The 25,743-nt window shown below is 37.9% G+C and overlaps 2 protein-coding genes and 1 long non-coding RNA gene across 4 annotated transcripts in view; 2 read left to right on the plus strand and 1 right to left on the minus strand.

Moving 5' to 3' along the window:
* LOC110043839 (uncharacterized) overlaps nucleotides 1–25,743 on the plus strand; it is a 45,315-nt gene that overhangs the window by 11,195 nt on the left and 8,377 nt on the right. For both annotated transcript variants that reach the window (XM_089275662.1, XM_020749338.2), the window contains 13 exons: nucleotides 2,418–2,489; nucleotides 2,680–2,754; nucleotides 2,950–3,021; nucleotides 8,142–8,207; nucleotides 14,805–14,879; nucleotides 16,370–16,441; nucleotides 17,973–18,044; nucleotides 19,726–19,797; nucleotides 20,343–20,411; nucleotides 21,213–21,284; nucleotides 23,000–23,071; nucleotides 23,929–23,988; nucleotides 24,675–24,877. In XM_089275662.1, the coding sequence (XP_089131788.1) occupies nucleotides 2,418–2,489; nucleotides 2,680–2,754; nucleotides 2,950–3,021; nucleotides 8,142–8,207; nucleotides 14,805–14,879; nucleotides 16,370–16,441; nucleotides 17,973–18,044; nucleotides 19,726–19,797; nucleotides 20,343–20,411; nucleotides 21,213–21,284; nucleotides 23,000–23,071; nucleotides 23,929–23,988; nucleotides 24,675–24,877 (1,052 nt within the window). The remainder of the gene's footprint in view (nucleotides 1–2,417; nucleotides 2,490–2,679; nucleotides 2,755–2,949; nucleotides 3,022–8,141; nucleotides 8,208–14,804; nucleotides 14,880–16,369; nucleotides 16,442–17,972; nucleotides 18,045–19,725; nucleotides 19,798–20,342; nucleotides 20,412–21,212; nucleotides 21,285–22,999; nucleotides 23,072–23,928; nucleotides 23,989–24,674; nucleotides 24,878–25,743) is intronic.
* On the minus strand, nucleotides 12,312–13,034 carry LOC110043840 (uncharacterized). Its single transcript, XM_089275663.1, has one exon. It carries the CDS (start codon nucleotides 13,032–13,034, stop codon nucleotides 12,312–12,314), a length of 723 nt encoding a protein of 240 aa, XP_089131789.1.
* LOC149101627 (uncharacterized) lies at nucleotides 21,355–21,720 on the plus strand. Its single transcript, XR_016202838.1, has 2 exons — nucleotides 21,355–21,435; nucleotides 21,466–21,720. It is a non-coding gene; the product is annotated as an uncharacterized LOC149101627 (long non-coding RNA).

Consider the following 25,743-nt stretch of genomic DNA (forward strand, 5'->3'; position numbering starts at 1 on the left):
CCATTTTCCTAACCAGATCGCCCTTTGTTTTCTTCACGTTTAAGAAAACACCCGCTAGTTTCCGAAAATCTTCCAATATTTTCTGTGCTTTTTCTAACGATCCTACGTCAGCATTAAATAGGGTAGTATCATCCGCAAACGTAGAGAGCTTGATTTCATTTCCAAATATCTTGATGCCTTTCAAGGTTGAGTCCTGGCGGATTACATTTGCAAGCAGTTCGGCTGAATGAATATAGAGGTAAGGGGAGAGAGGGCAGCCCTGGCGTACTCCTTTAGACGGTTTAAACCAGTTCGTTCTATTGCCGTTATTGACTACCGTACTCTCTATGTTTGAATAGAAAGTGCTGACCCAGCGTTTCATGTCAGTTTCAAAATTAAGGTAGTCTAGCGTTTTCATTATAAAGGGCCATTCGAGAGGATCAAAGGTCTTCCGAAAGTCTAGTGATGTTAATATGCCGGGGAGATTATGTGTTTTTGTTATTTCCATTAGATATTCTCCCCTATATGGCGTCCTTTAACAAAGCCTGTTTGATCCGAGTGAATTAGGGATGGGAGTATTGGTTCGAGACGTTTTGGAGTTACCTTGGCAGCAGTCTTAAAGTCGACGTTAAGTAGCGTAATCGGTCTTCAATTAGATAGTTCTAAGAGCGAGCCATCCTCTCTTGGAGTTAGCATGATTATTCCCCTTCGTTGAGAGATGCTAAGTTCGCCATTTGCATGTACTTCATTAAGAGTCGCTAATAAGTCATTGCCTAGTAGATCAAAGAAATATTTATAAAATTCGATTGTAAAACCGTCTTCTCCGGGGGCTTTATCATTCTGGAAGGTTTCTAATGCTTTTCTGCATTCGTCGTATGTTAGTGGACCTTCCAGATTGTGGCGATCTTCATCCATGAGAGTGGGGATTTCTAAATTACGGATAAATAAATTGCACTCTTCATCTAGAAGAAAATTTCCATCAGATGCATATAGATTTTTATAGAAAGTTTCAATTTGATGTAGAATGACGATTTCATTGTTAGTAGTTGTTTCATCTTGCAGTCTAAGCTCACTGATGGTCTTTTTGTTGTAGTTTCGTTTTTCTAAATTGAAGAAATACTTTGTTGGCCGCTCTCGGATTTCTTCTCAACGACATTTAGCTCTAAACATAGCCTGTTTACCTTTTTCTTCATAGATTGCTTTTAAGCTCAAATTTAAGATTTTCATATTCTTTTAGCGTGTCATCAATATCAGGGGAGTAGAAATTGTTACAGATGGTACTATCTAGAAGGTTAGGTTTCCACAGAATATCCTGTTCACGGTTATTAATACGTTTGGATTTACTTTTGGAATATGAGATCGTCGCCGATCTTATTTCCATTTTGATCATCTCCCAAAAGAGTCTCTTATCGGTTAAATGGCTATAATAGTTACGTGCTAGTGAGTACGCGTCACGAACCCTGTTGACATACTGCTCATCATTATATTTAGGAGGGTGTTGATGAATTTCCAAAATCCTGAGCCTCTGGGGCATTGGTTTGGTAATGATAATGAAATGAATATTGCGTCATGGTCAGGAGCAATTGCTAGATGGATCTGCGTGTTTTTAACACTTGGTGTGAGGTTTTTTGCAATTGAAAGAAGTCGATTCTAGATTTTACTTTTAAAGATTTTGACTCGAATGTAAACTTACGTAATTTGGGGTACCGTGCTCTCTGAATATCTACTAAATCAAACATTTCCATGGTCGTGGAGACGAGATTACTGTAGATTGTTTGCCTCCAAGGCGCACCCCCTATTTTGTGTTTTTTAGACAATGTGCAGTTTCAGTCACCACCAACAATTAATGAAGTAAGTTCCGTCTTTTCAATAATGCAGTTGTTAAGCTCTTGCATGAATTGTAGTTGATTGGCCTGGTTATTTGGTGCATAGATATTGCAAAGTGTGAGTTTATGACCATTCAGAGAAATCGTAATTAACACTATTCCGCCTGAGTTGTCGGAATAAGAATAATTGACTTGGATTTGCGCCGTGGGATTAATTAAAACACAGAAACCCTTGCTATGCTTTGTGCCATGCGAGAGAAATAGCTCGCCACTCCATTCTTTTTTCCAGACGTTTTTATCACTTGGTTCAGAATATGTTCTTTCAGAAACGAAAAGATACTCCTTCTTTTAATCTGATCTCTAATTCCCCTAACGTTAAGAGAAAAAAACATCGAACTTACTAAGCGAATTGTGCAATTGCATACCAATAAATGATTAAAACAACTTACACAGACGCACACGCACACAAATAAACAATAGTTAGCCAAAAAAATATAGACCGACAAAAAAAAACAGACAAAAACAAAATACAAGTATAACTGTTAAAAAAAATAGTTTCAGAGTTTTTTCCTTTCGAATCCTTTTTATTGTTATTCATTCTTTTTCTTTTAGAAGCATTAGCGGCTGCAGTCTTCAACATATCGAGAATGGAACTTTTCGAGCGATGAACAATTTGACCAGTCTGTAAGTAAATAATTAGTTCTGTTTCTAAGCAACATTTCGATTTGATTTAGCAAGGATAAATTTCGAGTGCTTCAAAAATTTAGCTCATGCCGAAAAGCTTGCTTCAAGTGCTGTGACCTATCTGGCCCTAATTATTCGATTAACTCATTTAATATTTTATTTAATGAACCTGTTTTATCTACATATACAGCGACCTTTCCCTCAATGTGATCTCTCATTTACAACCTGGTGCATTGGAAGGACCCGGCGATCAACTATCGAGATTGTAAGTAACTCACCTTAAAATTTTCTCTCACTACCAAGCCACGACAATTCTGTTTGTGTAAATAGCTCAGCTCAAAATTGTCTCTCACTACCAAGCCACGACAATTCTGTTTCTGAAACTTATGAATCTTTATTTCATGAATTATAACTTGGGTCCTTAATCTTTATGTGAGTTGAATGGTGTGTTTTACAACAGGATGTTAGACCGGAACAAGCTAGAGACCATAGCTGATGGAACATTTGCACGATTTAGTAAACTCACTCATTGGTAAGCTCTGTCTCTACAGATTACTTGACGAATAGAGTCCATGTTGCCGTGCGTCTGCTCAGTAATAGATCACAAAGAGAGTGTAACTGATGTTCTTACCCCATCTTGATGTCTTCTGTGATCTATTACTGAACAGACGCACGGTAACATGGAAACTACTTGTTTCAGGCAATAAAGAAACAAAAAAGAATGTTTAGGAATCAATCAACATGCGAGAATAATTCAACATGTTATATGAAAATAAATAAACTAATCAATGAGAAGACACGCACGGCTTGAACTGTAAGTATTCCGGAGAGCTCCATACATTTCCTTCTACTTTTAGTACAAGGAATTTATATGGACTACCCAAACGCGGCGGGTGTTGCCACGTATGATCTTAGCGAGGTGTTTTTCCCGACAGTCTTCTATCAGGAAAATGTTATTGTATGAAAGCAATCCAGAAACGAGCAGCAGGTCATACTTGTCATCGAGTTATTTCAAACAGGCATTGAATTTCCTTTAGAAGAAAGGACCTTCGTTTTGTACTCCTGAGAGAAGTTTGGAATATAATAATGCGTGTTTCGCTATCGGCGCATTGATAAGTAGCAAATGATAGTAACGCCGTCTTACATAGAACAAAACGTTAAGCTGCGAGATTACTTCTTTCGCGTTATATCGAGAGGTGTGTCACCCGCCAGAATTTTACGTTCAAGGAAGACTGTGAACCCAGTTCTGATGGACAAAACATTAAAGCTGCGTGATTGTTTATTTCACGTTACATCAAATTGTATGAGGCGAGTCAACCCGCCAGTTCTGATGGACAAAACATTAAAGCTGCGTGATTGTTTATTTCACGTTACATCAAATTGTACGAGGCGAGTCAACCCGCCAGTTCTGATGGACAAAACATTAAAGCTGCGTGATTGTTTATTTCACGTTCATCAAACTGTACGAGGCGAGTCACCCGCCAGTTCTGATCGACAAAACATTAAAGCTGCGTGATTGTTTATTTCACGTTCATCAAACTGTACGAGGCGAGTCACCCGCCAGTTCTGATCGACAAAACATTAAAGCTGCGTGATTGTTTATTTCACGTTCATCAAACTGTACGAGGTGAGTCACCCGCCAGTTCTGATCGACAAAACATTAAAGCTGCGTGATTGTTTATTTCGCGTTACATCAAACTGTATGAGGCGAGTCACCCGACAGTTCTGATGGACAAACATTGAGCTAATCGTATCAGCATTCTGACAGAATTTCTTGCAGATTTAGCGAGAACCCGGGGCGAATGCGACCTCTCACTCCACAAGCTGGCGGTTTTATTACGGTACAACCTAAACCGTTGACCTGTCATCCACCGGCATTAACGTTTTCACTGGACAAGGCATTTGCAAACGTAGTCAAACAATTTAAGACGAGCAAATGCACTACTTAAAGTATTTTGTTGTTGGCGTAACAAAAAGGCCAGCAAACCAAAAATTACGAAGGCACAACTTCGAAATATTCAGAGTAGGCCTTACCGTCGGTAGGTAGGTAGGTAAAACTTTATTTATGCAAAAAAAAAAAAAAAACTAATGTCTAGTAGTTGAAATAGTTATATAACTCACATAACTCTCATAACTCACTAGGCGTCTCCATCGGCCAGCTAAAGTGATCTTCTTTCCATTCGCGCAAATTTATTGGGGAAACTTGACATAACTGAATTTTTAATTTCGTGAAGAACTGACCAGGGTATCCTCTACAAATACTGCTACTTACAACATACCAGTATTTGTCTGATGCAAGTACACGTTGATGACGCGAGTATTAGAAACAGCGCGAACCCTTTCCTTGGCCCCATCGCAATCCTGTTTTTCACCACAAGGCCTCACGTCGAGATCTTGCGTAGAAATAGGATGGACACAGATCTGACAACGAAATTAGCCAGATGTCTCAAAAGAAGAGCTGACAACCCACCAACACTTTCTATGACATGAACTGACGCCATCGCTAACCGCAGACAAAACTCTCTGCGTGAAGCGATACTTTAAGTTATCGCCGCTTGCATCCCCTCATTGACTATTCTATTGTCACTTGCAGAATTTTCCCAAAGTATACCCGGGATCTATTTCCACCAAACAACATTAAAGGAAATGGTCACTCTAAAAAACGTATCTTTTTTGTCAACGCTAATGAAAAAAATTGCACTAAGTTTAGCCACGCACCGAAGTTTCAGTTGTTAATGTGCAGGTTCTATGAAATTCGTCTCCAGAGAAGCCCCAAATTCGGACATCGTTGCCACCATTTTGAACAGTACTCAGCAGCCCGGCCCCATTTTCTTGACGTCATTCCGTCCGAAAGATTTTGTCCAAATGGCTTCCGAAGAGCTTTTTAGCTACCACTCTGGATTATGGCTGCTCTTGAGCCATACTATTTTGAGCCAGACATGCTCCAAACTCAGAAAGGATAGCATTTAAGATAGTGAAGTGGATAATCCCTTGGAAAAATAGATTTTGCCGACCTTGTAAAGGATGCCAAGTCAGTGGCAGGTTTTTCTCCTTCCCGCCAATTTCGAGTCGGACAGAATGACGTCACATAAACACTGCCTGACTGCGAAGACAGTTTCAAGATGGCGGCCTCCGAAGTCACTTCTTTTGAAACGAATTTCTTCAGGATAGTGGGCACTTCTTCAGAGACTGAAACTTCGGTGAGTGGAAAAGCCGAATGTTAACTTGCTATAGGCAAGTAAACTTTTTTGGAGTGACCTCCTTTAAATACAATCTTTGGAACGCGGCCGTTTACTCTGAAATCGTTTATCTAAGACTACACTGAATTTTTATTAGTGAGATATTTTTAAACTCATTGTAAAGCGCTATTGAATAGTGATATATAAATAAATATTTACAAATATATAAATAAGGCATTATTATTATTATTATTATTATTATTATTATTATTATTATTAATCAGAGTCCTTAATTAATCATACTTTGTTGTTGACGCCAGCAAAGTTCATCATCATCATTATCTCGTTGCAAAGGAATGTAGCGGCAGAGTATAAAGTAATACGTAATACCATCTAATGGACGAGTTCGATAAAGAATTGTTAAACGAGTATAAAGGTTCTGAGTTGGACACTCTGTGACGGATTTGAGCTGGACACAGCTCTGTAACTGTTTCCAATTGCTTTTTCTTGTTATTATCTGTCAATGCTATCTTGATTTCGTTTTTCGTATTTGTAAGTTTAGTACGTTTTAGTAGAACTCCACTAGTATATTAATGCAAATGCTGCAATCTGATTGACTGAGCTACTCTTATACTATCAGGCATTAGTAGTATTCTACAAATATACTAATGCAAATGCTGTAATCTGATCGGCTGAGCCATTGCACACTATCAGCCATTAAAGTGCAGTGGCTTGGTCTGGTCGACAAAATTTGCAACGTTTCAGAAGTTTTGAAAGAACATTTAGAAACAAATGAATAAGCAAAATTCCTGAGAAGACTAAAAGAAGGGCATTTACGGTTTCTTGAATTTTAAAAAAAGCTCGAAATTTTTGAAAGAAACGTACTGATAAGCGTGCGCACATAACTGCCAATAACAGATTGACGTCAGATTTTCATGCGTCTGTCCTGTTATTGATCATATATTTCGTCATAACATTGTCAAAGGCTAGGAGCTGTGGATCCACGAGGCGATAGCCGAGTGGGTCCGCCGACCACTTTGACAATGTTATGACGAAATTCATTGTCAATAACAGGAAAGACGAATGACGTCAATTTGTTTTTTACGATAACAAATTGTCAAATTGTCAGCTCTTGCTCGTTGACGCATCGCATGAATTATAAATTCATGTGTCCGTCCGCTTATTGACCATGAAAATTAGCCCACGAGCGCGCGAGAATTTCTGCAGTCATCGTAAAATGTCAAATTGACAATTAATTCAGTCCGCGCGAATTCTCTAAAGTGTGAAGTTTAATACTAAGACCAGAAATAATAGGAATCGTTATTTGAAGGAAATTTCAGTTAGAATTCTACCAAAACAATTAAATCATTCGCCCTCGATTTCTATGAAGCACATAGTTGATTCGGCCTTCGGCCTCATCAACTATCACCTTTTAGTATCACCCAACTAGAGGACCAATACAGATCCTGTATTTTAATTGGCTACGCTACTAGAGGACTATCAGTAATAGTCCTCGAGTAGCGAAATTGGCGCAATCGAGCGTGACGCTTTCTTTTGTTTTATTCCCAAATAAATATTTCTTCAACTTGCACTTGCTAACGTTATTATTACCTTTTCTGTCCGTGGGTGATACTAAAACAATTAGACCTTTCGCCCTCAAGGGACACGGGTCAATAGCCGATTCGGCTTCGCCTCATGGGCTATTGACCCGTAGCCCTTGCGGGCTACGGGTCTAATTGTTAAATAGAAATCTCGAGCCCATACTCTAATTGTTAATCATTGTTTACTACTAATTTTTTCCCATTCTTACTTGTTGAAATTGAACACATGACGCGATAGTGTTCATCGGCGAAGATACACTATCTGCTCATAGTGCCCTTCCAAGGAAAATACCCGGATGGATAGAATTCGTTAGAGAAAATTTTTCTGTAGGCAAGCGCGCTTCTTCTAAAAAAGTTGAAAATGACGTAATAAGATATCTGAACTGGCTTAGCTTGCGGAAGTAAAAACAGTGGTGAACAATAAAGACAGTAGAGTGTTGTTGTCGAGGAAATATCGGTCTGATAGTTGCCCATTGAAAATTTGATGTTCTTAAAATTAGCAAGGGCAAATATTTGTTTTAAGAACATCAAATGTCCGCAGGGCAACTATCAGCCGATACTTACTTGACAGAAACACTATATTGTTTTAATAGACCCATTCAATAGCTCTTATCATGGTTAACTTTTCTCATTTGCATCACCATATAATCTAGCATGTGTGTGAGGTAATTACGGGCTATTTTGTAGTTTTAGCCCGAAATTGCATTGCATTCACGTTGGATTACATGGTAATGCAAATGCAGAGAAAAAACTAACCGTGAAAAAGGGCTATTCAATTTAATTAAACTAAAGATGGCTTAATTCATGCCCAACCACGTCTTTTCTTTTAATTTTTACTATTTTATAACTGTATGTATTCTTTTATACCGTAGCAATTTGAATGAGAACATGCTGAGATCTGTACCAGATTTCACTGGCCTGACCAATGTATTAATCATGTAAGTAGTCGTATACAATTCTTTAAACAGATAATACTAGATGCACATTGTGGCAGCAAATTAGCAGCGCTGAAAAGCCAAGTTCGTCTAGAAAAGAAAGTAACATGGTACAACTCTAGGGTGCTTCGTCTTAAATGGTGGTCCGGCTTAAAATAGTTGTTGAGATCCAAAGACTACTGTAAAAGGTAAAACGACAATAGTAACTCTTACAATAGTAACTCTTACAATGTTAAAACGCTCAAAGCGGAAATCGTTACAATATTCATCAAGTGTTGCTGTTGTTATAGCCACTGAGCTTGATTACCAGAGAAATTAGCTGAATAAGAACAAACACAGATTCATTTAAATTTTCAACTGTTTGTTTAGTTAGTACGCTGACAAAAACTGTTCTGGATCGACGTTTTACAACAAAAAATTAAAACAAACAAAGTGACACAAATAATTCCGTGATTGTCTTAAACTTTACTAAGTTCCACACATGGAAACTAATTTTTATATGGATCACGCAAGAAAGGCTTCCGCATTTGGTAACTGAGTCACAAAAGTCTGGAAAACACGTCATTTCTGAGAAAGAAGAGTCACATTTGGAGTGTTGTTTTGCGAGGAAACTCTTAACGTGCTGGTGGATTGCTTTGTCAAGATTTTGACAAGAAAACATGAGAAAGACTTACAACTTATTTGGTCACTGAAACACGATACTATCTTCAGAAACTGATGTTTATCGAACTCTTGAACCTGTTCTTGCCACGGATCGGTATTCCGTATGTTGTGAAGATGGCTGCTTTTAGCTCGTGCTTCGTACAAGCCACAAATGCACAAGATATTGCTGTGTTAAAGCGCTGTCGGCTAAGAACCTCAGACACTGGTATTTGTGCTTTAAGGAAAGTAATCAGAACTTTTTCTGGGTTCATCTACCAGGAGCTTACCACTTTCTCACATAACAGCTTGAAATAACTTTGTTTGGTTTGCCTCGTGGCATGTTGTGGCCCTTCAGTGGCAGCATCTCAACTTGAATCTTCGATTCTCTAAACCGCTGATATATCACAGGATTATAATGTTGTTTAGATGGATTATCGCTCCTTCCTCAAGCCATCTCATCAAATTCATGAAAAAAAAATCCTTAAACAAGTAACGATGTTCTTCGCACAACAGCACTGGTCTAACACTACGATGTCAATATAAATAACGACCGCTTTTTTTCCCCCAGAAATCGCTCAATTCTCCGTACTTTTGTGATCCAGTACGCAAATTTAGATACGCTGTAACGCAAGTTTTCCTTGCGTGATCTATTTAACAAATAAAGAACCCTAAGCCGTGTATTACACTGTGATAAAACACGACGGGCATTTGAGAACACGAGGGAAATGTAGAAAGCACGAGCCGCAGTAATCTGCGCGCACTGGTAGACCCGACTCGCGTACTCGAGAGATCAGCGGAAAACAAATGAGAGCGTTTCTTTTATTATTATTTCTTCAAGTGCGCCTTAAAGGATACTTTGACAGCTAAGAATGGTGACGTTTGGTTATCAACACCCTAACACAAGTGTAGATGTAGAATCTCATAAACAAGATCGTATAATTAAATTTCTTTAATAATGTTTTATCGTATGAGCCGGGCATGATGCCAAATAGTTTTTCTTCTATTGTTGGACTAAAATTCGAATTATTGACAGCATTAAACCAGTCGATGATGTTTTTAACAAAGCTCTTAACAAATTCGCAATCATTAAATGTGTGATCGATTGAATCATGTTCAGCGCAATAGAGGCATTCATCATCCGTTTTGATTCCGTATCTAAAAAGTTCCTTTTTTGTTACAACAATTCTATGAATAAGTTTGAATTGAAATTCTTTTAATTTTGTTTCCTTACAAATGTTTTTCAGCGAGGTAAATATTTTTTCCCATGTCTCCCCATCCAACTGCATGGTTTGATTCCATTTCGTTGGGCCAGTTTGACACCTTGTGTGAATTTTTTTGTTAATTAAACAATAGAAGTCCCTAGTTTTGGCTTTGACTAAGTTAATTTCTGTCAAGTCGTCTAGTTGGAAAAGAGGGTTGTTCTCGATGTATGGTTCGCTTTCTGGTGCTAGCCACAACACCAGAATCCTTGATTTGTACCCGAGACGAGGAGCATCCCCGACCTTTTCATATAGGAGTTTTTCGCGGGTTTCGAACATCGCGCTTACAGTCGATTGCACCGTGTCAAGTTAGTTGTTCTTTGAATTTCTGATGCAAGTACTCAATATCTTACCGCAGAAATGATCTACATTGAATATATTTAAAAGTTATTACAACACGGGGTATTTGGGGTATTTGGTAACCCATTCAAGCAAGAACCCTGGCCGAACAGGGCTTAACTTTGTTGAGCGGACGAGACGTGGTGCTCTCCTTGTGATATTATGACTCTACGTTGGATGATAAGCCTTATCACAGGTTTCAATGCCATCTTGACGGGTAGGCAAAGCGGTCCGAAATAACAGTGTTTTTATGGGAATCCGATGGCAAATAACTTTTTCCAAAATCGAATTTTACAAAGTTTGTGAATCACAATGTTATAATAAGTAGGGAAGTAAATAAGTACAGTAAGTAAGTAAGTAAGTAAGTAAGTAAGTAAGTAAGTAAAGACTTTATTTATACTGCAAAAATGGATCAGACAGAACCATAGGAACTGTCTGGTATTGACCCATGTGCATGCAGTAACAATAAATACTTTATATTCTCTAATAAAAAAAAGAAACAAAATAAATAAATAATAAATTTTTCATTTTACATGAGAATTTAGAAAATTATCACTTAAAAATTCTGAAATACGTCCATCATGCATTACGAATAATAAGAATAAATTTGAAACCCATCATATAAAAAATATATAAATACATTTCTTGATTACTTAACCAGGTTACACCAATGAGTTTTTCGATCCTCTTCAAGTAAGGTTTGATATAGCTTTGATTTAAAAAGAATCTAATTTGGACAGGCCTCGGAGTTAACAGGGTAGACTGTTCCAGTCTTTTGCTGCCGAGAACTCAAATGTTTTTTTCTCCAGCTGTAGATTTTACTCTTGGAATGTTCAGAGTGCTGGTATCTCTAACAGTTGTTGTGTGCATCTCTGCTCTTCTTGTAAGTTTACCCTTTAACTGGCTGGGACAGTTCATATCATTGATAATCCTGAAAACTAAGAGAAAGCGTAAATAATGTCTCCGAATTTTTAAGGTTAAAACTCCTAGATTGTCACGTAGCTCTTGGCAGCAGCTTCTTCTATTGCTCTGCAGGCTGATCCTCATGGCTTGGTTCTGTAATCTGTCAAGTTTACCACGAAGTTTTTTGGACAATCCATCCATACAACACATCCATAACCAAATATTGGGAGCATAGTAGCTTTATATATCTTGAGAGGTACCTCTGAGCTAAGAAAATTTGTCAACCTCTCAGTCAAAAGTTTCAGCTTCAGATAAATTCTTTTGCTGATGTACTCAACATGAATAGACCAATTTAAGGTGCTATCAACATAAATTTTAAGGTACTTTTAGGATGAAGCTCCTTTCAATCTGTGATCTTGTAGGAAAACATCAAGTTCACTAGCTTTACCAATCGCATATTTTGTTCCAATTTCCATGGTTTTTGATTTGCCACGATGAGGGACCACATCATCGTGAACCAACCACTCACGAATTTTCACCAGATCACCGTTTAGAAATGAACAACCTCATCCATATCAAAATGTGAAGCATGGATTTCAGTATCATCAGCAAAAAATATTATGGATCCATTATTACTTGCTTTGGATATGTCGTTGTAGTGCTTAGTAAACGGGGTTGGTCCCAGCACACTCCCCTACGGAACTCCATAGTATATAGGGAGGGTCTAAGATTGAATACCATTTACCATGACGTATTCCTTCCGATCCTTTAAATAACTCTCTCTTCCATAACCCATCTGTACCACTTATCCCTGCATTTTTCAATTTCAACAGAAGAGTTCTGAGATTTATGATGTCGAACTCTTTTAAGGTCCAGTAATGCAGCTGAATTTATTCCTTTATTGTCCATTTGCAATCATCAATGAGAACAAGTAATGCTGAAGCACAAGATGAAAACTATTCTTCTAAGCAAAACCCTGTAACTGCCTATTTGCAAATTTCTCTAAAACCTTAGATAAGCAGGGAAGCACAGAAATTGGACGGAAAGCGTCACATGAGGTTGTGTCCTTAGCTTTTGATAGGGATGTAACTTTGGCGATTTTCCATAAATCAAGGAAAGCACCTCGTCTGAAAGATTCATTGAATAGATATGTAACACTCGGAGCTATCTGTCCTGCAGCAAGCTTAATAGCTCTAGCTAGTATGCCATCAGACCCGGTAGCCTTGGTTGGATTTAAACCAATTAGTGCTTTATACACTTCTTCATTATTTAAAAGCAACCTAAATTGTAAGGTTGAGTCACTGCCATTCACTGCATCAAACAATGGAACAAGAGGCTCAGACCTTCTTTCTTTGTCCGGGTATGTTTTTATCAAAACAGAAGAAGCAATACTGTTAAAATGGGAATTCATAACATAACATATCTGCTGCTGGTCTGTGATCACTTGGTCTTCAGTAACAATCTCAGTGATACCATACGCTTTCTTCTTACTTGGAAGAACATACCGAATGGTTTTCCAGAAGCCTTTTGGGTTGTTTCTGTTTTCCTCCAATTTGTTTGTGAAATAATTCCTTTTAGTTTTCCTTAGAATGTAGGTTATTTGATATCCAAGTAATCTGTATGATTCCCATGAAACTTCATCACCTGATTCAAGAGCTTTCTTATGGAGATGATCACGACGTCTCATGAGTTTTAGACTGGAACTTTATATCCATAGATAAGTGTTCTGTCTGATCCTCTTTTTCCTAAGTGGAAAATGCTTGTTTAAAACATTACTGAAGAACTCAGTCCATGTTTGGACCTTCTTATCGATGCTCAATTCTCCTTTAATTTTAGCCCATGGGATATTCTTGATGTCATCTTCGAAAGCAGAGTAACAGCCATCACTCTGACTTCGAGTTGTTATAACATAATATTTATGATGTTGCTTTAAACTTGGAATAATCCCATAAATGGGAATACGATCACTGATTAAATTTTTCAGCGCTCCTGATTTTGAAAACACATTTGGAGTGGATGTTAAAATAACGTCGGTCAAGGATGAAGAACTAGATGAGATCCTCGTAGGATTGGTAATAATTTGCCTGAGTCCAATGACTTCCATGAAATTCTACAGCCCTCATTGTCCGCAGTGAAGTTTTATCAAGCAGGTTACAACTGATTTCTCTAGTGATAATAAACTGCTTTCCTCGCCGTGATTCTGATTTTAAAACATCATCTAGATAGCCAAAGAAATCAGGACAAGAAGAGCCAGGAGCTCTGTACACACAGCCCACGAGATAAGGAGAATTTTGAATCTTTATTGCACACCAGAGAACCTCAAAGTTCGTCACCTCCAAGTCTCGTCGATGTTTAAATTTAATACCATCAGCGATGTAAAGTGCACACCATAGGCGGAAGATTGTATTCACCAAGAAAAATACTAGATAATAGTACCAAAATACTAGGTGGAAGATTGTATTCAACAAGTTTCAAGAATGTAGCTTGGTTAGAAGACGCCCACTTAATTTTTCTAAATTTTCCATACATCTGTCTGTAAATTTGGCTGGGTAGACACCGCGGCGCGGAAATAAAAATTGCAGACAAATGTATGGAAAATTATAAAAATTAACTTAGTGAATGCAATCTTCCACCTAGTATTTTAACATTGCGATTCACAAATTGTATAAAATTCGATTTGCAAAAAGTTATTTGCCATCGGATCCCCATACAAACACTGTAATCTCTGACCGTTTTGCCTACCCGTCAAGATGGCGTCGAAAACCGTGATAAGGTCCTTTTTTTATTTCTAAGATCTTTCATTAGGTAACAAAGAAAGAAAAAAATCACTGATATTACCTGGGAAAATAAAGAACGAAAAAATAAGAATGAAAATGAGTATCGGATTATACTTGCTTTGCTGATCGGACAAGAAGCCGTACTTTCTTTATAATTGTCTCGGACGAGGATCACCAATAACCTCATGAATGTTTTCAACGGTGTTACATCTCCTCGTGCATTCTCTTACCGTTGCGTTTTGCCATTGGGATTTAACCTTAACTTAACCTATGAATTAAAACCTCAAGTCAGTGGAATCAAAATTGTCACCGTTTACAGACGATCCAGTTGTAATTAAATATTGCAAGTAAAATGTAAGTATGCTTGTTAAAAATCACATAAAGTAGCTGGCTGCACTTAAGTGGTCACTCAAATTTCAAAAACACACACACAAAAGAATCGCTCTTGCACCCTGTCAAATTAAATGCCTTATACTTTTTCAGGTTCTCGATTTCCCTAAAATAATATATTGAAAAATATAACATTTGAAGTTATTTGTTGTTATCGTTTGTTTTTTGGTGATGTTTTTGTCGCTTGTTAAGTTTCAGATAATTTTATGTTAATATTATATCATATGACTTTTTTTGCCTTTGTTGATGTTGTCGCAGATAATACTGTCGCTTATTAAGAATTTTTTCAGGCACGTGTACAAAAACCGCATAACTGATATATCACAACTTGGAAAGGCTGGATCCAAACTTGAGATCTACACATTGTAAGTATTTTTATACTAACCTTGTTATCGCTTATGAAAAAGAAATCAACTAATCACAACGTATGGCAGATATAATCACTGGCCAACGGTAAAAGCGCAACACGCATTAAATGAATTCCTTCTCAACTTTTCAACTTAGCGAAAGTAAAGACGGCCCGTTAGAAAAGTGACTGGGTGGTGGGGGAGGTGGGACGTTTTTAGCTTGCAGGAGTTTTTCACGCCCATTGCCTCTAGAGGATTTTTTTTATTCGGGGTCAAGTCCCCTACAGGAATTTTGGGGCGGGAGGGGGCGAGAGTGGGAGGGTATTCTACACTCGCAATCTTAATCTTGACACTCGGCACAACCTGATTGCCTGGAAGTGGCTTCGAAAAATTATTTTTTACCCTTTCATTTTTTTACCTTATAGCACACAATTTTTTTTTAATCATTTTTAAGCCATGGTTATCTGTATGGGTTTTACTGCAAGGATGTTTGGCTACCAGGGTCCATGATGAGGTTGCTGCGCACAAAATGCATTAGCCTTGAAAGGGAAAAAGTCCGTTTTCGTAATTGTAGTGAAATCCAGGTGAATGTGGATTCCACCAGGACCAAGAAGTTAAAACTGCATTATAAAGTGACAGCCAATTGCCATTCAGGCGGGTTCAGTTTGTAGGCCAAACAATGCAAGTCACTCTGCAAGAATTTTTGTTTCCTTTTACTTCTTCTTTGCACGATTTTTTTTTCAGTCACCCTCCCTTGCATGAATTTTGTTTTCGTTTTCTCCCCACGCCGCTCCCCCCCCCCCCTCTTCACATTCCTTATGGTCCGTTCAATAACAATAATAATAATAATAATAATAATAATAATAATAATAATGGTCCGTCCCTTAACTTGGTAGAGCAAGTTTATTACCGGTCGTCAGAAAAAGGTATCACGCATGCACATGTATAATTATTGTATTTATTATAATACCCGAAGAATAACGAAAACAGGGAATATATCACAGATCTGGAACATATGTGTTTACTCAGCATTTTCCTGGCCTGGAGAACTAAACCCTGCAAACCCGTTGAATTATTCTAGAGGAAATACTACAGCATCAAGTGGTTTTACAGTTAAACCCTCCCCCCACCCGAGATCATAAATAATGACCAATCCCTATATTATTGATTGCACTAAGATGTCCTGGCAATTTTAGCGCGAGCCAGCATCTGAACAAAATCATTTCCAGCTGCTATGTAGAAATGATTCGTTCGGTTAAAAGATGAAAGAATAAAAGCGGACAAACCAATATCGACAAATCAACAGTCAAATTAGTAATTCCAAGCGAGCCTTACGATGTACTCTTTTATCTTCACTCCCCTCCCCCGACTCCATTTTGCATTGGAGAAAGGTGTTCGAAGTCATCGTTTAAGAAAAACATCTTCTGGGGAAGGTCTCACAAACAAATGTGCATGTAAATTAATCGTACTAAACATAAACGTTTTTTCTATCGACACTTGCCTTTCAGGTCACTGGATGACAATCAGATTAGTAACCTACCACCAAATGTATTTCAAAATGTATCGGTACTTGGAATTCTGTGAGTCTATAAAAAAGTGCATTTAGGGGCTCAGTGATGAGCCCATAGTTGTGAACAGTTTGGGTTTGTTTTGAAGTTTTATTCAGTGATTGAATAAGCTGTTCCTTCACTGACCCTCTTCACTCGTTCAGCCAAAAAAGGAAATTATGAATCATGGGTTATTTCAGAGTGAGTATTAACACAGGACATATATCATGATAAGCAATGCCAATGGGAGCCTCGTTGAACTGAATTCATGTGAATTGAAAATGCAAAGTATGTATGAATTCCGTCCGTGCGCCTGTAATCTGGCATTGGAATTTCAATAAAGTCTAATATGAATTCTTTCTGACGGCTAAAGGTCAGGGAAACTGGGAGACCCATTGGACTCAAAGAGCTTCTTGAAGCTACGAAATGACTAAGCCACTACAGCGAACACAGCAAAATGGGACTTTCTCAGTTTAAGATCATGCCTTATTATTTGAGTTTGTGACCTTGATCTGACGAAGAGCTAACACTCGAAACATCAGCTACAGCGGTTAATTCACTTTTCACCCCCAACCTTTATCATTGATAAAATGGCTATGAGTTTGTTGCTGATTGTATAGCGCCTGCCGCTCCCTTGACATTTACAGGGACTTTAAGATATGGCACGGCTAGGCTGTAGTAGGGCGGCAGATAATAAAGATCACTTACGGTGACGTCATGACGCGCGTACCAGTACGGTTTTCCCGCCGTAGCCTTGCTTTCTACTACAAAAAAGTGCCTGGTTTCACGTACTCTTCACTACGTGAGTATAAGCATGCTGTTTACTTCTCACTTTAACGCTTTTTTCACTGTTTGAACAGCCTAGTTTGAAGATAAAGTTCTCAATCATAAAAATCAGTTCTAAGATGATTGTTTCCTTGTCATTTGTACAGAAAATTTGAACGATTTTAACACCTACCGCAAGGTGATCAATGCGGTAATATTAGTATCGGGCCGAACAGCCTTAGACAAGAAAGCTTCGTATGATCTAATCTGAGCTATAATTGTTTATTACTGTTCAAAATGTATTTCATTATAATCGAAAGTTTTGTATTTTCGGGCTTATCACGTAATCGTTGAACGAACAACCTGTCCGTGTTGAAATCGAGTTTTTCTTTTTATATCAGAGTTTATATTTTGTTTTGTGGTTGGAATTATAGACGGTTCTATCAAGTTCTAAAAGGCAAATCTGAGTTCTGGGAGACGTAAGACGGATACAGGAGTAGGAAATCATTGTCATTAATTAAGTCTATTTCGTATGAAAGTAGAATAATCTCTGGTTTCCTTGAAAGTAGTCATTTTTGTAAAGACAAGTAGAGACTGCACATACCGTTGCCTTACAGCAAAATCTTAAATCATTTGAGTTTGGCGGGTAAAACACCGTTGTCAGCCTAGTTCCTCACAGCCAAAGTAGCCGTAGTAGTGATTTTGATTTGCTGCCCATTGATCAACTTTGTTTTTAAAGGCAACAATTAAAGCATCTCTATTCATCTATTGGCTCTTTCCCTTGTCTTTATGTTTACAGTGATCTGTCTTTCAACAATATTCGAGCAATACCAAACAAAGTTTTTAGCGGATTGCAAAATTTATCAACAATGTGAGTATTGATATGATTTGTGGCCAGACAAATAATAAATAAACATAAAGTCAAAAGAGACTAAAACAATGCTATATAGCTGGCGTTTTTCCCGCTACAGCGCGCCCATTCATTGGCTGGTTCATGGTCACATAACGTCTAACGATGAAACTGTTTATCGCCAAATGCCATGAGCGGGCAACATTGCGAAAACTATGACGTCAAACGGTAAACAGGGGCGCTTTCCATTCGACCAAAAATTCCGAAATTTTCGAAACGGGGACAAATGGTACGGAAATTTTTTGAGAAAAGTTCCAGAAAATCCGGAAATTGTTGAATTTCCGAAAAGCGAACCATTCAACCGAAAATTCTGGAAATTCCGGGATGAAAATCAATGGAACGGAAATTTCCAGGAAAATATGTTCGAAAATTTGGGCGTACCTCACGAGGTTGTCCTCTTCTTCGGAAATTATGCAAATTCGCAATTTTCTATTCAGCGCTAGTTCTTTTGGGCGCGATGACCGCGAGTTGGACATCTCACGCAAGGATGACGTCGACGCGCATTCGAAAATTGAAATACTTTAGAATCTTTCCACTTATATGTTGATAAATATTCGTGAAGAAAGCGTTTTATGAAAATAATGCCCCTGTGGTGTACTTGCTTGTTTTGCATAGGTTGGCTAAGAAATGCACAAAGATTTATAAAGCGTGCAGAACCATTGTACGGCTCATTAAACCCTTTGTTTTGCGACGTTTTCGCTGCGTACCGTTGTGGTTTGTATAAGGTCCACGCTGTTGTGGTCTATAAAAAGTCACGGTGTCGTCATATCAATGTTCTGTTTGCTTCTATATTTGCGATTTAAACCTCAAAGTCATTGAAAAATTCCAAGCGAACAAAACTGTGCGGCTTGTCGTTTTCCACACTGGAAAAGTCTGTACCATTCGCCCATGGAAATTTCCGGAAATTCACACCGGAATTTTTGGTCCAATGGAAAACGCCCCAGTTTACTGTTACCTACGAAATGTTGACCACTGTTGCAAGTGATCAGAGCATGCAGTTGAATGTGCCCTGATGTTGTCGCTGGAATCTCAACGGGAAACAGAATTTGTTTTGCGGGAATTTGTTTTCCCTGATAACAAATTACTTAATGACTGGTCCCTTGGGGAACAGTAAATTGTTTCCCTTGGATCTCAATGTTTCCCTCGACTTCGTCTCGGGAGACATTGAGATTCGAGGGAAACAGTAATTTTTTTCATCATGTTAACGTTTCTCAGATCACTCGTGCAATAAGATCTTCAGTTTGATGTTTGGAGTTTTCTCTTTTTCCTATTTTGGAGTTAAGTGATTCTTAGCTAGCTGGTCGTTACCCTTTATGAAACTAAAGCGGTTGAATATATGTTAACTCTTAAACTTATCTTGAACAAAAACTTTCTTTAGTAAAGAATTTTAAAACGTAACAGCTAACAGTCCTAAGATCTTAAGTCTTTGAAAACGTTTTTTAAGCTTACGTTTCACTGAAACGTTTGACCAGAAAACGTTCTTATTCAAGATAGTTTGCAATCCTGGTTACTCCTCCATTTTTAATTATAATAAACTAAAACATTTCTTTGTTCATGAATCCCTAACCATATCTGTAAAACCATAATTTAGTGCAAAACACTTTGCACAAGAATTGTTGTATAATTTTCTTTGTCTTCAAAGGTACCTAAGCTTCAACAAGATCGCCCAAATCAACAACCGCACATTTGCTGGACTCAAAAACCTACTTGTTCTGTAAGTTAATTTAATCAATGAGCCACGATCAAACAGTTCGACGTCACTGTCAACAACATTTGTAAAATATGTAATATTTGGAAACTAGCCCAAGGGATAACGGCCATCCGTTTCACATTCCTAAAATACAGTATAGGGAGGTTGAAGCCCTACTTTATTTACTTTCATTAGAATGGCTCTCTCATTCAATTTTGAACCGAATGAAGTGAGCGTTGTTCCATAGTCAATGGCTTTCCTATGACAAGATTCGAAACCATGACCTCCTCAATACCGGTGCGTTACCCACCAAGTTGAGCCAGTTGAGCTGTGTATGGAGTAGGTTAATTATAGACTCTAAACCTTGTGAAGTATGCTTTTAAAACTCAATGTTGAGGATATTGTTGATATATTAAAAATGAGCGCTGATCACTCTGGGAGACAATTTTCAGGGACCTTACGAATTTACTTACAAATAGATCAAGTGAAGCTCAATAGCTATTAATACCTCCTCCTTGTTTGCCCATCTATTCATATAAAATCTTACGTCATTATTTTGTTTTTCTCAGGGCGCTGATCAAAAACCATTTGACTTGTATCCCTAATGGCGCTTTCGCCGAAACCTCTTTGCAATCTTTGTAAGTAAAATAAATAAAGCAAAATTTCATCAGCGATGATAAACATACGAAATAAACATATGTAGTCTCTTTTTTATACCTTTTTCTGAGGACATAACTTATATATCAGAACCGCGCTAATAAGCTGGGCAACGACGACAACTCTTATGTCGTTAAATTGTGATGTTTACTTTGACTAGCATACAGTGTAAGCCAATGTAATTACGCTGATTGATTCATTACATGTTTGTTATATTTGTCGCCTGTTACTTTCAGAGGGGGTGAATAGGTCTTCAGATCGACGGATTTGGCACAAATTGTGGATTTTTTCGGTGAATCGAGCTGATTCGCGGATTTCGAAAACACAGTGGATCGTGGATCAGCTGTGAATTTTGGCGCGGATCTCGGATTGTGCCTGTCTTGATGTTCGGACTTGGGTCCTAAACCAAATTTGGATCATAGATCTTTCTTCAGCCTTGATCGCTGTGTTCATGAGTTCATCCAAATTATTTTTTTTTTCGAACAAAGCTCATTTAAACTCAGGTTTGAGACTGTTATTGGAATTGTACTGTTATAGTCATCAAACGTTTTGCCTTCTTTACTATTAAATTTTGTGCGAAATTAACAATGGCATTCACATTTACCAGTTTGCCTTTAAACTTTTACACTTCTGTTTCTGGACGTGGTTGCGGTGTCGAATTTGAACAAAAATATTGGCGGATCGACGGATTTGGTGAAAAAAAGGAACGGATCGGCGGATTTGCATACCCCTATTCACCCCCTCCCTTTCAGTAATTGATGAGCAACTTCACTTGTCCGTAGGTTCCTCCATAGCAATGCAATCAAACAAATAGACGGCAAAGGTTTTGCCCGACTCGGCAATCTTCATTTGTTGTAAGTAGTCTTGCAATTTAAATAGCATTGTTTGAATTAAGATTTCATGCGTTTAGACTCAACCGAATGGCGAGGATTGTTACTGGAAAAACATCTCCGCTATGTTTCGTTGCATTTCTGCTAATACCACAAATTTTTATGAACTGCCAAGGCCAAATGTACAACTGAAGGATTTTGACAGAATCTGGACCATATGTTCAACTGTTGGACACTGCAGCTCCAGAAAACAACTGGAAATGCTAAAATGGTGGCAAGTAATTAATAATGGTAATTGAACTGAGTGGAGTGCAATTTGGTCTGAAATCACAAGTATGATTTCAGACCAAAATTGTACGACACGAAGTTCAATTGCCACTTTATTAGATCCATTTTGAAATCACATAATTTTATCGCCTTAATTTTTAGATATTTGGTGTATCGTTCCAGTAGCCGGTTTGTTAAAAAAAAAAAAAAAAAAAAACGGAACCGGAAACGCTTTTACGTCTCATTTAGTATGCAAAACGATGTCATGTGACGAAAACTCATCCGAGCATGACAAAGAAACAAGCGGTTTTGAAGTCAGAACGAAAATAGTCTACTTCAGGTATAAAAGTTCAATTCTCGTCGCCTGAATCAATGATGGAAGGTCTTTCTTTCTTCTGTGGTTGAGGCTGAGACTTTTTATTGTCTTTGGGGAAGGAATTTGAAGGTGCATCCTGCGTAATTCTGCGATGGATTTCTTTAGAGTTCTGAAACTCCCTCGAGTGCAAGATGCCCAGTGGATGGTACGTTTTTTTCTTTCATGCCGTTTAATGGCATGATTTTGAGGGAGTCCAGCTCGTTATCATCTCCGTTTCTTTTTGTGACCTCGGCGAAGGACTCAATACTCAAGACCTTGTCAAGTTCTTGTGGCGCCATTTGTTTCAAGATATTTTCAAGATGGCGGGACTAGCACCAGCTTCGTAAGACGTTCATTCATTCGCTGTTTCGTGGAGCGGGTCGTATTTAGACTATGTTTATTCACAGCGACAGAGTTGAGCTCTTTTGTTGCTTCGTTTGAAACTACCGGAAACCTGGAAACATTTACCTTCTTGAGATGGCTCTGAATTTGTTGTTGTGTGCTTTTCGTTTGTTTATGTTTTACTGGACTCGCTATCATACGGATCTTGATCAGATGTTGAAGAAAAATCGCCAAACTATTCGTCAAAATGGACACTGAAAGTTGGAAACTTCCATTTAAGTAGGTCTTCAACCTGAAGGAGCTCATAATCGTCATTTAGAAACTGTAATTAATTAAATTCGTCAATTTTTTTGGAAAAAAGAAAACAACAACACAGTTTTGGCAATAGTAGTTGCAAAATTCTCCACACAATGGATTTTTACCTTTCATTTTCCTGAAATTTTACTGATTACTTTAAACTAATATTGAAATCTGATTGTTTGTTTTGTTTTACTGTCCCATGCTCATTGGCTGAGAAAAAGATGCGATTAAGAGCAAAAAATTGTGCGATTCGTGAATAAATCGCACCACTGAGAGCCAATCAGATTGCAAGGATAACCAGTGATTTCAAAATGGATTTAATAAATGGAAATATTCCAATTTTATGTAGTACAATCAGGTATTTTCACGCATTGCTCTTTCCAAGTAAAACTATATCGAGCTATAATATATAACAACGATTAATTAACAAAAGTTGTATACATTTCTAATAACATTATTACTGATTCCTTTTCAGAACATTATTTGATAATCCGTTGGAATATTTACAAGACAAAATATTTGATGAAATGTCGCACGATGCGAAAGTGTAAGTAGTACACTACTACTACCACCACCACCACCACCACCATCATTAAAATTCAGACTAAAACAATAGACCTCAGCACGAGGCTCTGGGAAATAAACCCCACAAACTCTGTAGTTATTCGCCAGAACCTTGTGCTGATATGAGGTCTATTGTTTTAGGCTGAAATTTAATATATCGAAATTGGTCTATTACTTTGCGTATTACACTCCACCATTATGGATTTTCTTATTTTTTCTTAAAGTCAGAGAATATAGTACATTGACGAAAAATTATCCAAAAAAGGTAATAGAATGTTAAAAGTTACTATGTCTGCACAAGAGATTATCTCTTGGTCTGCAATAGTGCACAAGAAACCTGAAAATTACGAAGAACTTTTTCAAAAAACGCGAAATTGACCTGATGCAACATGCAGCCGCTATGAAAATGTCAAATGACATGGAGAGTCATGCCAAAATTTCGACGAGTAATGAATGGACCTGACCCCTCACATTTCAACCTTTGATTAAAAAAAAACTCAGCTGGGAACAATTTGGCATGACATGCCATTGAACAAGAAACGTTACGTTTCCCAGGTAACCGTAATTTGACAGGAATATGTTTTTTTAATTGATTATTAACAAATTAACAAAATTTTACCTTTCTCTGGTAAGTCCTTAAATACTAAAATGACCGTCATTCAAATGAATTTTTGGGTGCCATGAAATTCAGTAGATAAATAAGTATATAAGCAAAGATCTAGAATTCATAACAATCACAACCAATGAATTAGTGACCCTGAGTACTTTAAGGGTGAACAATTGCCCCCAATTGTAGCATACAAATTGGAAGCGTATTTACAACGATTAAACGATTTTTAGGTCTTTAACTTGCAACAAGCTTCGCCAACTACCTCGAAGGAAATACTTGTCAATGACTATGTAAGTATATGCTAGAACTACGTTGCTGGCTAGATTGTTGGAGGCCAAATACAGCAGCAATAGAGCACGTTCTATATATCAGTATTCTAACATAGTTCCGAGGCTTTCCGGACAAACTTCTATATCTGGTTGTGTTTTCTTTGCATCCAAGTCTCTTTTGGGCATATTGAGGGACAAAAGCAACTTCAAGAGTTTCCATTTTGTCCTGAAAGCTTCGGAACCATGTTAGAAAATTTATCATCGAACGTCGTCTCGGTGAGACGTTTTCCTTATCTACGGATAAATTGTCCACTGTAGCAACAAACGATACTTTATTACGCGTGCAAAATGATTAAACAGGGATGTGCTCAAAAAATTACAAATATTTCATTAAAAATTCAGCAAGGATGCAAAGTCGTTTTGTTTCTGCCGATATATGTTACATCATTTGGCAAGTGTTAACCTGCAACTGATTGTTTGCATTTCCATGGAACATGAAATAAATCACACGTACATTTTACAACAAATGGGTGATAGAACTCACTTTCACGCAAATACAAGGGCCAGATGGTCGGAAGACAGTATGTTGATCGAGAAGTAACGCTAAATGTCAGTTACATGGAGTACAAGCTGCATTTAAGCAGCAATAGAAGGTGAATTTGTTACCATCGAAATCGTGTTAATTGTCGCATTTTTTATCCACTTAGTGAATGTGCTCCTTCAAAATCGTTTTACGTACTATCAATTGGTGAGAAAATCTTTTACACAGTCGGCCTTCGGCGTTCAGGCTTCGTGTGCCGTCGATGCAGACCTGGACCCTACTACATATGCTCTAACTGCAGTCTTTGCGCAGCTGGATTTTATAGCGATATCGATGGCATGTATGGTTCATGTCTTCTCTGTCCTGCAGGTAACTTAGAGTACTATCGAGTAAAATGACCAACAAGCAGTCCGTCGTGGTTTGGGCAGACCACGCGATCTAAAGTAAGGCATTCTCGTATGTACCCTGCAAGACAGAGATTCCCTTCTCTTTTTCCTCTCTGAGAGACGAGAGAGAATTTAATTAGCTGCCGTTCACAATCAGGCGCGAGTAAATTAAACCTACAGGCTTTTGACAAGTTTTAAAACTTCAGTCACGCTTGACGTTTATAAGACTGCCGACAATATCTGCTGTCTTTTGATTGGTTGCAAATTGCAATTGGCCGCTGCACTGACATGGGTTGGTCACGCACGCATCAAAGTTCCAAATTTCGTCTGATAAATAACTGGCAATCTTTGATTTCTGGCTGTTCACAACGTTCCATCAACTACTGCTGTACAGTAATTTACCTTTGCCAGTTATTTTTTTAATAATCTTTATTGGGAATGTATATACACAAATATATCTAAAATAATAAAAGCAACAAAAGAAAAAGAAAAGAAAAAGAAAAACCGGAGGATAATTACCAAAAGGTAAAGCGCGAAAGGGACGAGGGTATCCATACGAGGCGCAATATGTGCTCTCAAAGAAGCTGGATGTGAATCCAAAACAGTCAATTTCGGTTTAATCCTCTTTTTCCTTTTCGCTTAGTACCTTGTAAAACTTCTCGAAATTGTTGCTGCTTCTATGAAAAATTAACCGTGAAAAAGTCAGAATACAAGTACAGTCGCCGCTATCACGCTGACGCAGTTTGCGCATGCATGACAGGTCATCGAGCGGCTAATATTGTTTCTCGATAAGCAGAAAAGAAGAGATATCTGTCTTGCGGGGTATCTCGCATGCAATAAAGCCGGTAG

This window comes from Orbicella faveolata, unplaced genomic scaffold (genome assembly GCF_042242905.1).
Source record: "Orbicella faveolata isolate gen_17 unplaced genomic scaffold, um_ofav_v1 contig_37, whole genome shotgun sequence".
NCBI lineage: Eukaryota > Metazoa > Cnidaria > Anthozoa > Scleractinia > Merulinidae > Orbicella > Orbicella faveolata.